At 56.0% G+C, this 13,932-nt stretch overlaps 1 protein-coding gene across 1 annotated transcript; it reads left to right on the forward strand.

Moving 5' to 3' along the window:
* Positions 1 to 4,677: 4,677 nt before the first annotated feature.
* On the forward strand, positions 4,678 to 13,285 carry NPTX2 (neuronal pentraxin 2). Its single transcript, XM_040989930.1, has 5 exons — positions 4,678 to 5,145; positions 6,645 to 6,861; positions 10,417 to 10,661; positions 12,047 to 12,226; positions 13,015 to 13,285. The coding sequence occupies exons 1-5, from the start codon at positions 4,720 to 4,722 to the stop codon at positions 13,240 to 13,242; spliced, it is 1,296 nt and encodes a 431-aa protein (XP_040845864.1). The 5' UTR covers positions 4,678 to 4,719; the 3' UTR covers positions 13,243 to 13,285.
* Positions 13,286 to 13,932: the final 647 nt, after the last annotated feature.

Consider the following 13,932-nt stretch of genomic DNA (forward strand, 5'->3'; position numbering starts at 1 on the left):
CTTCTTCCAGGTCTCCCACGCGGGTGCAGGGTCCCAAGGCTTTGGGTCATCCTCAACTGCTTTCCCAGGCCACAAGCAGGGAGCTGGATGGGAAACAGGGCAACTGGGATAGGAACTGGTGCCTATATGGGATCCCTGTGGATGCAAGGTGAAGATTTAGCCACTAGGCTATTGAACCCGACTCTAGTGCAGTTTTTTAAGACATGGCACAGAATATCTCCATCCACACTCAAGTGCCAAGTTCAAGATCTAGCTCCTCTTCTAACTCCAGTTTCTTGATAACACGCACTGGGGAGGGAACAGGTGGTTTGAGTATCTGGGTTCCTGATGTACACGTGCGAGCCTGGTTTGAATTCTAAGCTCCTGAATTTAACCTAGCCCAGCTCTGGCTCTTATGGAGATTTGGGGAGTGAAACAAGATGGAAGAGATCTGTCTCTGCATTGAAAATTTTTAAAAGTTGATAATTTCATGATTGATAAACGATTTAAAAAATTAAGCTAAGACAATACTCCTGGTTTATCAGATTTGGTATACTGCTTGAAATGAGAGAACACCACCATCCTTTATGTTTGTGAGAATCAGTTGGGTCATATTAGCAATCAGTTCCCACAAATTTTAGCTTTCAAGTCACATGTGATCATACTTGTCCTTGTACAGGAACACTTTCTGAAACTCAGTGTCTCGTATCACATGCTCCCAAAATTAAACCAGAAGCATGTTATTTAGTAAGAACCCAGATGCATGGAAGAACATTTGCTTTCTCTGAGGGGTTTATCTACTGGGCTACCACAGTAATACAAACTCAGAATCACTGATGTGTTCAGTGTTACAAATCCTTTACTTGGGTTCAAGCACATGATCTAGTGCTTATCCTACATGCAGATGTGAGACAGTTCAGTCTGAGTCAATATTCCGACTAACATTCCATGACATCATGCTTTACCTTAAAAGAAAACCAGAGCATAAGGTATCTTACTGAGACACCAGGAAATTTTCTGGGAGTTCTTTCCCCTTGTCTTTCATTCAAGGAGTTAACTTCTCAAGGAGTTATTTTTCTCAAGAATACTTGCCTATTTAATTCTAAAGGCTATTGAATAGATAAAGAAAAAAATGAAACTTTGCTTTTCAAGAGGACATATAATTCAACTCTAAATTCAGTGGAAAACAATGAAGAAAGGAGCAATTAATAACTATTGTGCACCTACCATATGCAAAATATGTTCCACATATTATCTTGTTTAAGCTTCACAACAGTGTTGAATAGTAAATTTAGCCTTTATTTTAGAGATAAGAAAACTGGGGCTCAGAGAGATTCATTCTTTCAAGGTCAAATCACATGTTATAAAACTGGGACTGAAATGAAAGCTGTCTGATTCCAGAGTTTAAGCTCTTTCCACTCTACCATGCAGTTTAGTCTAGTGAAAGACTCCTCTCTTGAAAGGGTCTTAGCATTTCATACACAAGAGGATTAGCCAAGATCCTCTGGAGCCACCAAATTCTGTTGTATCTGCTCTAAATCCAACACACACACACTCACCACTCTTGCTTCCCTTTCCTATTGAAATTCAGCACCGAGGACAGTTCCTGAGTCATAGTTGCAGGAAGCCGTCCTTGGATCCTTGGATTCTGTTACAGAGCTCACACGTTCCCCCCCCCCCCCCTTTGACTTCCCAAGTAGCACTGAGAAAAAGGGGAGAAAACGTAAGGAAGTATAAGATAGGATCCTTTGACACCAATGGTGGAAATTATCACATTTCCCAGAAGACCAAGATAAAAATGCATGTGAGAAGTATAAGGGAACCAAACAGATGGGGCAATAAAATGGAGGCGGAATGGGCTCATCAGGATTCCCAGCACACGGTGTAAGTCCATACTGGGCTCTCAGCTGACCTGGGCCCAACAGAGCGAATGAGTGGGTGGTTACTATGCTGCAGCTTTGGTTACACTAAGAGATTAGGTGGCGCTGATTCATTGCTGCAAATCTGCACGACTTTTCAAGTGGAGGAAAAGCTGTGGGCCCTGGTCTCTGCCACTCACATAGCAATTCTCATGGGGAGCATGAGTCACACATGCTAGATCTTTCAGGTAGACAGGTTTTTGTGCTGTGAGTAAATCAAGGATGAGCTTTCATGATGTTGAGAGCAGGTTTCATCCACAGTAACTGCACTCCCTTGTGTAAAGATTTGCCTGCTGTATTACAAAACCACTCTGACTTTCCCAACTCATCCTTGGCCACAGGTGGCTCATGGCATACACAGAAAATAAGATTCTAAAACAGTCATTCCTTTTCTCCGAAATGACCAAACTCTCCAGTACAGCCAGAATTGTAATGCTGAACTTAACCCATTTATCTCATATACAAGGAAACTGAAGTCTACAGAGGAGAAAATGACTTGCCCAAAGACACTGAGCCAGTGACAGGCTGGCTTAGAACTTAGACTCCTCATTTCTAAGCCAACAGATTTTCCGCTGCACTAAGGAGACGAAATCCCAAATGGCATATACTCTGTTAACTAAGCGCTCTAATTACTCTTGCCTCTGAAGAAAATAACCTCTCAAATGGTTGAGTGTGTCCATCTGGGATTTGGCAATTTCACTGATAATTTCTCATACTGGGATATCTTTTTAACACATTGAAGAATAATTATTTTGGGTTATGTGCTATTTTTGTTTTTCTTGTACACTGGTTTCTTTATTCGGAATGAAATTAGAATTCTCGAAATATACTTGATCTTATTTAATTATTAAAGGAATAAGCCTCTGTGTCAAGTTGTTGTAAATCTGAATGTATTAGTCTGTATAAAGAAAGGATATATGGAACAACAGAGGAACAACAATATTCTATTGTCACATCCAGTTAAGGTCTAGCTAGATCTATGAGTAACAGAACATCAACACAAGCACGAACGTTGACAAGTCACATCCTTAGATGGATAATTCTGACCACATCTTGATTTGAAGCCTTATTGGAATCACCTAGACCATACTATTTTATCAAATGCTTTGCAATCTTGTTGCATTCAGTATTACAACTCAAGCTTTTTGGAATTTGGGAGTTTTCAAGGACCTGAAGCAAGAAGGGCATAGAATGAGTCTAGTCAAGGTCACACTTATAAGGGTAACTGATACTCGTGGGGATGCAGACCAAGAGACAGCTTAGCCAGCTCCCAGCTTGTACTTTTTCTACCAAGAAACAGTCTTACCTGAATCATCAATGCTTCCATTGTCCTCTGCTCAGGATACCGTGTAGAGCGAGTTTCCTGCCTCTAATTATTATCCATGAAGAGAGCTTCATGAATAGAACTTTTCCTGTAATTTAGAACATTGTCCTTGAAAACCCCACAACTATTTACATAACAGAAGCTATTGTTTGAAGTGTAAAGCAGGTCAGAATTTCGTTTCTAGAGATTAATCACTGTAGTCTATTTCATATCATCATAATAATTTCATTTATTTTGATAAAATTTGTTTTCCGCATCAACCTCAGCCTCTGTGCACAAGTGACAAATCCATTTGTTTCTGGTATAATGGATAATGTGATTAATGACCTTGCAACCGTTTTTCTTTAAAAACATAGAGAAAAAAATATAGAGATTTCCTCTCATAATGCACAGTAAACCAGCTCAGTCTGGAGCCGTGCAACAGAATATCTGAACTTGTTTGTAAAGCATGGAGAAGCTCTTGGAAAACGACAGCACACTGCCGCATCCTTTTGGGGGTTTCCGCACATCATCTGTTGTCTCCAAGCAGCTCAGGCAGGTGGCCTCAAATTGGGACAGTGGACGCTCGAAGCTCGGGCCAGTGTGTACGACTTGCCACGGCCAGGTCTCGCTCACATCAGATCACGGCTGCTGGAGAGCTCGCCTGCCTCCTGCTCCCGGTGCCCGTCGTGGGCGCGGGCACCCCTCCCGCGCCCCAGCGCGCACCCTGCTTCCACCCGGCATCCACCCGGTGCTGCGCGGACCCGAGGATGCCTCCCGGGCGGCTCCGAGCGGCGCGGGGACCGGAGGCGGCCGTCGTGCGGCTCCTTCCCGCCTCGACAGTGAGGTGGCCGGGCCTTGACGAAGAGGCCCACGCCTGCCGCGGAGGCGGCTGCCCACAGCGGCGCAGGATCGAGTCCCGCCTGGGGCTTCTCCTCCTGAAGCGGGGGCGGACGGGCGGGAGGGGAGATGACACTTTCCTCGGGGCTGCGGCGAGGCCTCGCGCGCCGGAAGCCCGCGGCCGCCCCCGGGAGGGGCGCTCAGCCTCTCCTCAGCCTGTGACGCCCGCGTCTTCGGCTGGGGGTCTGCGGGGCGCCGGGGGACATCGAGGTCGCCGTTTTACCTCGGCTCTCCCCACCCCCCTATATATAAATATATATATTTTTTGCGTGGGTGCGGGAACTCCCAGGACCCTCGCCTCAGCCCTCAGGGTCCGGCCCACGCGCCCGCCCGGCCGCCTCGCGCTCCGTGAGAATCTCCCCGCCCCGCCCACCGCGGGTGACGCGCGCTCGGCTCGGCCAATGAGCGCTCGCGGCGCGCGCCCCACGCGCCAGCGCCCCCGCCCCTTGCTTAAGAAAGGGCGCGCGGGCCGGGCCGAGGCAGAGCGCCGCGCGGGGCTGCAGCTGCGCTTCTCGAACTGCGCTTCTCGAACGACGCGCGGCAGCCGTGCCGTCGTCCACGCGGCTGCGGGGCCTTCGACGGCGGCCACCGGCCGAGGCCGAAGTGAGCGCGGCGGCGATGCTGGCTCTCTTGGCCGCTGGAGTAGCGCTCGCCGTGGCTGCCCGGGCCCAGGACAACCCGGTGCCCGGCAGCCGATTCGTGTGCACCGCGCTGCCCCCAGAGGCGGCGCGTGCCGGCTGCCCGCTGCCCGCCATGCCCATGCAGGGCGGCGCGCTGAGCCCCGAGGAGGAGCTGCGGGCCGCAGTGCTGCAACTGAGGGAGACCGTCGTGCAGCAGAAGGAGACGCTGGGCGCTCAGCGCGAGGCCATCCGCGAGCTCACGAGCAAGCTGGCCCGCTGCGAGGGGCTGGCGGGCGGCAAGGGCCGGGGCGCGGCGGCCGCGGGCAAGGACACCATGGGTGACTTGCCGCGGGACCCCGGTCACGTCGTGGAGCAGCTCAGCCGCTCGCTGCAGACCCTCAAGGACCGACTGGAGAGCCTCGAGGTAGCGGCGCCGTGCGGGAGCCCGCCGGGTGCGGGGAGGATGGCGCCTGGAGGGGGCGCCCTCGGGTTGGGGGGCACAGGCTGCTTCCTCATCCGCGGGCTGAGCTGGCTTGTGGGGTGCGCTTTGGTGGGCGTCGCGCCGGGACTGCCCCGGGCACCTGGTCTTCCGCGGGTCCCGCCCGGCCAACCTTGGCCACCAAGCCGGGCGGGGAATATGCGGGGAGCGGGCAGGCTCTCTTCCTCTTGGGAAACTCAGGGTGGCGGCGAGCGGTGCGGGATTGCTCCGGCCCGCACGCCCGGGGTTTCCTTTGGTAAACGGGGTCGGGCCGGCCTGGGGAGCCGGGGGAGGACCGGGCTGGGGGAGCCGGGGGAGGACCGGCCTGGGGAGCCCGGGGAGGACCGGCCTGGGGAGCCGGGGGAGGACCGGGCTGGGGGAGCCGGGGGAGGACCGGGCTGGGGGAGCCGGGGTCCGGCCTGGGGGAACCGGGGGAGGACCGGCCTGGGGGAGCCCGGGGAGGACCGGCCGCCCCGAAGCACGGCTCACTTCCAAGACGGCCGCCTCTGCCTCCGCAGCCCTTGGAGGCTCTGCCCGGGCGTCTGCGGGAAGGCGACCTGGTTCTGTGCTCTCTCTGGAAGTTTGAGCTGTCTACAGTTAATTATCGTCTCAGGAAGTGTGGGCATGCTACTTAGCGCTGATCGAAATCCCTGTTGGTAGAACGAGGTTTGAATTACAGGTGGTCGTTCCTGCTGTGTTTTTTTTAGGGTTCGTGTGTGTGTGTGTGTGTGTGGTTGGCTAAATGCCTGCGTTCCCAGCACCTGTGCATCCTTGAGTTACTGTGATATCTGACCGTGACCTGAGTTTTAACCCTTGATGGCATGGAAGCAAGTGCCACGACCTGCATGTTGCAGTTTGGAAGCCTGGACAGAGAGAACAGGGACGGACAGCCTGCCTGGGTCGCCGTGCCTGGGCAGGAAGAGCCTGCAGTGTCGGCGTGGGGGCAGAGGACGAAGGGGAACGGGAGGCGGGGACGCAGCAGCAGCGTTTTAACCATTTCTGGAACTGAGAAATGTTTCCTGTCAGTCGTTCTCTAGTGACACCTCGGTGGGTCTTCCGCCTGGTGCCATGCTGCAACCTGGCTGCTGTTGGCACGTCCAGATAGCCTTGATGAACTCTTCAAGAGAGAATCCCTGCTGTGTTTTGCTCCTTTTCTGAGGTCCCGTTCTAGATGTTAAGCTCTTACTGTTTGAGTAAAAGGAGGTAAAACGGCCTTTTGGGAGAGGGGAGAATGAGATTTGCAAGTTTCAGCTAGTGCAGCCTGATGGTTGTCTGTGGGTTGCCTTGCGTACCGCCCAGGGGAGGCACCTGTGATGTGCTGCCCACTTTGTGCCAGTGGTAGGGTTTATTACCCCAAGTGATGGAAGCTTCAGGTGGCCGTTTCTGTTGAGCCCATCTGAGTGCCTCCCCTTTCCTGCCCCCGCCCCCCTTCCCTATGCCTAAAGCACCAGCTCCGGGCGAACGTGTCCAGCGGCGGGCTTCCTGGTGACTTCCGCGAGGTGCTGCAGCTGCGGCTCGGTGAGCTGGAGAAGCAGCTGCTGCGCAAGGTGGCAGAGCTCGAGGACGAGAAGTCCCTGCTGCACAACGAGACGTCTGCCCACCGGCAGAAGACCGAGAGCGCCCTGAATGCGCTGCTGCAGAGGGTGGCCGAGCTGGAGCGAGGTACCTGCGGCGGCGTCACCTCTGTCTCCATCCGGCAGGGGCCTGGGGCTCCTCATTCGGGGTGGGGAGCGGGGAGACCCAAGATGTCAGTTTTATGGGTAAGCATGGTGGGGTGGTTAGCCTGAAAATGACTGCTAACGGACGTCTGGGAGTTAGCCCCTGGCCCTGGTGACGGTTCCACGGAAAACTAAATGAACTTGGGGCTGGCTGGGGTCAGCAGGCTGGCCTCTGGCCTGCCCTCTGACTGGCCTTTGCGGAGGATGCTGTGCGCCTTTCTCAGCTCTGCTCACAGCGGGGCTGGGCTCGGGGAACAGGGACATGTCTGTCCCACGGGAACTGGGGAGGTGGCATCCAGGGTGCTGGGGAATTGTATGACGGTACCAGCCTCCAGGTGGCTGGGGGCCGGCCGGGATAGGATGACAACCTCCTGAGCTGCACTCCCAGGCAATTTCTGATCACCTGGTTTCATGAACAGAGAGGGACAGATGTTCACCAGCAGAATGTCCGGTGACTCCTGAATGACATTGGCAGGAGGACTCGTCCCACGGGTCGCAGGCTGTCTCCATCCCTTTACTCTCCGGAGAAGTCCGTCCTTTTCTTCCCCGCCCTTCTGTGTAAAGGGTGTGTGTGGCTTTGCTGGCAGAACCAGAGTTTTGATTTTCCAAAACAGCCTGCTCTCTGCCCTGCCTACGCTGCGGGTGATGTCAGGAGACTCGCCAGCTCTCCAGGGTCTTCTCTGAAGGCAGAGCAGCCGCCGCTGAGCCCAAGAGGGACGGCCGTGTGACGTCCCGGGGGTCGGGCCCCTTGGCCCAGCGGCAGCTGCATGGAGAGGCCCTTCAGGGCTGTGGGATGGACGTGCTGCTGCCCAAGATTCAGGCTGTGGGGTGAGGAGGAGAGCGAGCTTTGCCAGAGGCCTCAGGGCCGTGTGCCTCCCTGGACACAGTGAAGTCTCCTTAGGTAGAGCAGACATCTCTGGCACCCATTTCACAGGTGAGAGAAGGTATGTCACTTGGGAGCCGTGGGAAGGGACACCACCCTGGCGATGCCACACTGGGACCGACCCTCCCTTCCCCAGCCTGTCTGCTCGCACTAGAAGCAGGCCCAGCCGGCCTGAGTCCATCATCCAACTAAAATGTTTCACCAAAAGCTCTTGGAGCTTGCCTAGCCCTGCGGGAAGCTCAACCAAGGGCCAGGTCCTAGGCCGTTCATTCACGCGGTGTCCTCAGGACTGGCTAGAGAGACAGCTCAGCGTCTCACTCTGCTGGCCCTGCACCTCCTGCCCCCTCAAGCTCACCCGGGACCTCCGGAAACCCGGAGTGTGCTGCACCAGCTCAGATCTGGGTGAGCCTTCAAGGAGTGTGGGCTTCGCAGACTGGGTTGTGGGAGATTCCGAGTTCTGACCTCTTGGTGACAGCTGTGATGGGAGCTGCAAATGCCCAGCCCCTAAAATGCCAGGAGAGGATAATGGCGGCTTACCCCTTGGAGGTGCTGAGCTCAGGGGAGGGAGACTGAGCTGTGCCGCAAGTGTGGGGGTGGGGAGGTTGGAGGCTCAGGCCTAGGTGCCCTTCCTGCTCCACCTGTTAAGTGCCCAGATTACGTACTCTGTATCAGAGCATGAAGCCCTGAGGTAATCCTGTACCGCAGGTGTCAGCTACGGGTGGGGTGGTGCCGGAGTCGGAGGGCTAAGCCATGCCTGCATTCGTCTGGCTGGCATGATCGGAGTTGATGGTTTGTGACCCCAAAAGAGTGCTGGAGGCTACAGCATTAGGGTAGGGGCGCGGGCCGCAGGCCTGCTGAGCAGAACACCCCCTGGAGCTTAGCAGCCTGTGCCCCAACCCTGTGGATGCTCAGGTCCTCCCAGCCAGGTCCTAGGGATACTCTGATTTCTCCGTTGTGAGGTCTGCTTGTCTGCATGGGCTTCTGGAAGCTGGGCCAGCTGGCCAAGTGCAGCGTGAAATGAGTGCTGGCACAAGCGGCCTGGGCCGCCTCTCTCGTTGGCCCCGGGCTGTCCGCACCCCACCTGCTCTCCTTAGCCTTGTCTACCACCCGCAGTTTCTGATTTATTGGTCAGGACTTTTAATTCCTTAATTGGTTTTAACTCAGTTTCTTCTGAATCTCCTGGGCTGTTTTTAGTTAAATAAAGGGCACCTGCTTTCAGGGTGTGGGCCTCTCCCCCGGCTCCCCGGGCTCTCCCAGCTGTAATTACGCCTGTCTGCTGCCACCGGCTAACTGTATTACCTACACAGAGTCTCATGAAATTGGTGAGCCAGCCCTCCTGCACAGAGCGCCATTTCTCTTTTATTAGATAATGATACCTGCATTAAGACCATGGTCATATGCCTCATCAGGATCCAGTTGTAGCAGCTGCATGCTTCTGGGCCACCTCCCACCTAGATGCACCCCCAGCATGCACGAGTTAGGTGAGCTTGTGTGAGTCAGATGATTTTTCTGAGCCACAGCACCCCAACTGGGCAACCGGGGAGCAGGGCTTTCTGGCCCTCTCATTTTCCCTTTCACCAATGAGGAGGCAGCCCTGCCTTTACTGTGGCCTGGCAGGTATGGGTGGCCTGGAGCCTGCTGCTGTCTACTGCTGTTCTGGAGAGGTCAGGAGGGAGGTCTGGCAGGTGCCCTCAGCAGGTGCGGTCTGACCTTGGAGGATCCCTGTGTTACTCTGATACCAACCGAGTTTGGGGGCACATGATGGGGGGAGGTTTATCCATCGGCTCCTGCTCCATGGAGCAGGTGAGGCAGGGGCTGGCCCAGTGCCTTATGGTCAAGAAACTCCATCTTCTCTTGGATCGTGAGGGGCAGGTCAGAAGCAGACCGTTCATGTCAGTTTAGACCAAAAAGCCACGGCTGGGTTTCGGTCTGGGAGCTGGCCCTGTTGGCTGGGTGAGAAGTGTGAGAAGTGGTGTGGATTTACCTGCTGGCAGAGAAGTTCTTATCCAGGGCCAGCTGTCTGCACAACCATTATTCCCTCCCGTGCCCGGTGGGTTCCAGAACCTTCCTTGACCAGTGAAGCCTGTGGGGGCAAACTGGAGTTTTTAAGCAACTAGACAAGGCCCACACCCTCCGTCGCTTTCTCACACTTTTTTGTTGGACCTGACAATGAACGTAGGAAATGTTTGGTCCCTGGAATTGTCTCCTGAAGGAGCCTGTTTCCCTGTCCTAAAAGGCAGAGCTGAGTTCTCTAGCATGCCTGGTGGGTGGTCCACAAGGTATTGCTAGAACTGTCCTTTCCTGGGCCTCCTCGGGGCCCTCATTCTGTGTGGAGGTCTTGCCCGTGGGTCTTCTCAGACACTACCTTGCTCGGTAGGCCTTCGCTCCATCCTCTGCACCTTGGTAGCAGGTGTCAGGACGTGGCCTCCACTCATTCCTTACTACCAATTCCAAGTCTGTCTCTCCTACCAGGGGTTAAGTTTCCTCTCTGAACTGAACAATGCGCTGCGCGGGGGAGTCGTCCAGCCCTGGGGAGGACTGCCCGAGCCGGGGCCCAGTGAGCTGTGCTGGTCAGAGTGCTCTAACTCCCTGGCGGCCTGTCTCCTCTCTGTCCAGGCAACAGTGCGTTTAAGTCACCGGACGCGTTCAAAGTGTCCCTCCCCCTCCGCACAAACTACCTGTACGGCAAGATCAAGAAGACACTGCCTGAGCTGTACGCCTTCACCATCTGCCTGTGGCTGCGCTCCAGCGCCTCGCCTGGCATTGGCACCCCGTTCTCATACGCGGTGCCCGGGCAGGCCAATGAGATCGTGCTCATCGAGTGGGGCAACAACCCCATTGAGCTGCTCATCAACGACAAGGTGAGGGCCTCTGACCCGCCACCCTCCCTGTCGTGGCCATGCCCGAGGGCACCTGGCAGCTGGGGCAGGCTGAGCCCAAAGTCCAGGCTCTCCATAGTGCAGAGTGGGGGCCGCGTCCTTGGGGGTCAGCATCCCACTACTAGTCAGTTCCAACAGGGTACAGGAGGCAACTGCGGTTCGAAGGGATCCAAGCCGCTGTGACTGACCAAGTGGGGGCAGAGTGTGTGTAGGGGTCTGTGCCAGGAGGTGCAGTGAGGATTCCCAGGGCCCAGGAGGGTTGTTCCTAGAGCCACACTGGTTAAGGTTGGGGTTGACTGCTTCCTGTGTGAGGATCTTTTTCTAAGGTGTTGTCAGGTCAGTTGAGACTAAATTCATATTTGGTAAAAGATTCCCTTTTCAATGTAGGGTTCAGCCAACCACTCTGGGCTGACTTGTGCAGTTGTGTGACCAGTACCATAGCCCCCTCACTTCTCCAGTCCCCGCTGAGTGCTCCGGCTCAGTAGTCAGCACATGCCCAAGGCCGCAGCTGAGCTGCCCTCTGGACCCTCATCCGGCCTTGCCCTCTCCAGTGGGTGCTCATGAATGTGGTTTTCCAGGGACTCAGCCTCAGCCTCCCTAGACCCCTGCAGCGGTCCACTTCAGAAGTTTGTCCCTAAAGTCGGGCTGGGCAGGACAGAGAGCATTCTTGAGGCCCATGAGCCCCCGACCCCTCGGTAGAAGCCTACTTCACTGAACCATCCTGGGCCCAGGTAGTTAAAGCTGCCAGTGCTGCAGTGTGGGCCTGCCCTCCCTCCATCCAACATCAGCTATTTCCCTGAGCTCAGGCTTAATTGTCCTGAACAACACACCAGGACTTGGGAGGACCCAGAAGCTTGTTTTCCTCCCAATTTGGACACCTTGTTAACATTGAATTCCTGGGAGGGAGACTCCAGGTTGCTAGGAGACGGCAGTGACAACAGGACTGTCAAGGGCTGGCAGGGCTGTGGGAGCCCCTTGGCAGGAATTCCAAGGCCTTCCTGCACTTCTGTGTGCAGTTTGTGCCCTTCCCAACACTGCATGTGTGTGTGTGCACGCACACACACTCTCGCCCCAACACACACACATCCCTGAATGCCTCCCTGCAGCTTGGGGGCTCTGCCCAAGGAGCCCAGACTGCAGGACTGAAGTCCAGTGGAGCCCTGGATTCCCCTCAGGTTCTGTGCTCAGGACGGGGGAGGGAGGGATCCCCGCAGTCTGCCCAGTCTTCAGCTGAAGGATGTGCAGTGCGTGTCGAGGCTGCCCTGCCTCTGAGCGCCTGTCACACACACACAGAGCAAGGAAGGGGAGCTGGGGCAGTGGGAGGAGCAGGGCATGGCAGGACCCCACCTGTGTGTTGTCGCCCACAGGTCGCACAGCTGCCCCTGTTTGTCAGTGACGGCAAATGGCACCACATCTGCGTCACATGGACGACGCGGGATGGCATGTGGGAAGCTTTCCAAGATGGGGAGAAGCTCGGCACCGGGGAGAACCTAGCCCCCTGGCATCCCATCAAGCCAGGGGGTGTCCTGATCCTCGGGCAGGAGCAGGTGCGCACCACAGGGAAGGGTCAGACTGTCCACCAGCACTCAGACCCCTCATCCCCGTCCACCCTTGCCCTCCTCATCACTGCTGTTGGCCCTCACTCCTGGCCGCTCTGGCTGACACCTTGCTCGGGTGAGCGAGCTCCCTGATGGCCCGTTTGGTGCTGAGCTCCTTTGATCTGAGGGGCTCAGAGCTGGCATGGTTCCTCATGAGTCCCTGTTCCCGCCTCCACTCCTTGTGAGTCTCTGGTCATCTGGCCTTGCCTGGTACAGCAGTGACTCGGGATGCCGGGGGCTGGTGTCATCTCGGTCTAGGGTGTCAGCCCTGGAACCGGCCAAGGAGCACTGAAGCCTGGTGGCCGGAGTGGAGGGTGGGACTAGGGGGTTTTAAGGCTGAGGAGAAAGCAAGACCCAGAGGCTGCCCTCCAGGAGCTTGTGTCTGGAGAGAGGACTGGGGGTGCCAATTGGTGGGTCTGGGCAGATGCGGTAGTTGCTGGACAGACCTGGATGGGCTGTGCTTGAGACCTCCTGATGAAGGCAGTCAGCAGAAGCGGGCACACAGGAGTCATGGAACCAGGAGCCCAGTCCTTGCCCCCAGTGGGACTCTGACCAAGCTTCCTGGCCTCCGTTTCCATGATCTGAGCAAAGTCGTCTCAAGTGTGACATGCCATGAACCTTCAGAAGTTGAGCTGGGGTGGTCAGCAGAGGACTCAGGGGCCCATTCACCAGGAGTGTGGAAGGACCCATTGGTTTGTGACCTTGTCTTGATGCAGACTTTCTGTTGCTGTTTCCAGGACACTGTGGGGGGCAGGTTCGACGCCACGCAAGCGTTCGTGGGGGAGCTCAGCCAGTTCAACATATGGGACCGCGTCCTCCGGGCACAGGAAATCATCAACATCGCCAACTGCTCCACCAACATGCCGGGCAACATCATCCCGTGGGTGGACAACAACGTGGACGTGTTCGGGGGGGCCTCCAAGTGGCCCGTGGAGACGTGTGAGGAGCGGCTCCTCGACTTGTAGCTGCCTCCCCTCTCGTGCGGGAGCCTGGGGCTGCTGTGCTGTGCCTGTGGGAGACTCAACTGCAGGAAGCCTCTTGCCAGCCTGGGCGGCTGTGTGGCCCTTTGTCGCTGCCTCGGGCTCCTTCCTAAGGCGTCCATGTTGTAGGGGCTAGTGCCAGGGGCTAGTCCCCTGGGACCAAGCTACAGCAGGTGACCTGTTGTGAGAAGGCGGGGGCCCCTTGTGCCCCCGTTCAGACACCCTCTGCTTGTGCAGCCTGGCCCTGCCTGCCCTTTCAGATTCTTCGTGTTCCCCCCAATGTGCGCCTCTGTCGGTCCCTTTGATGGCTGCAGCCGGCCTGCTGGAGTAGCCACGTTCCCTGTATGCTGGGTGTGTCCCTGCTGTCGTCTGAGCACGCGGCAGTCTGTCCATGCTCTGTGTGTGTCCAGGGGAGGCTCGAGCCGGCTGAGACCGAGCTGCCTGGACAAAGCCCGCCTGCCTGGAGAGCTCCTGGCCGCACTTCCCTTCCTCCTCCCAAACTGTGCTTTGACTGACTCATCATTAGGTTTGGCTTTGAGAGGCCTCTCTCTCCTCATGTGGTGCCAAAAGTTCAGTTGCAGCTCTTCACAGCCATTCCATGCAGTTCCGGGGACTGGCGTTGCCCAGTGGAAAGGAGCAGCCCGTCCAAAGCCTCCCATTTTGATGTTTCACCAC

Source organism: Ochotona curzoniae, unplaced genomic scaffold (assembly GCF_017591425.1).
Source record: "Ochotona curzoniae isolate NIBS_2020 unplaced genomic scaffold, NIBS_Ocur_1.0 contig_54, whole genome shotgun sequence".
In the NCBI taxonomy this organism is placed as follows: Eukaryota; Metazoa; Chordata; class Mammalia; order Lagomorpha; family Ochotonidae; genus Ochotona; species Ochotona curzoniae.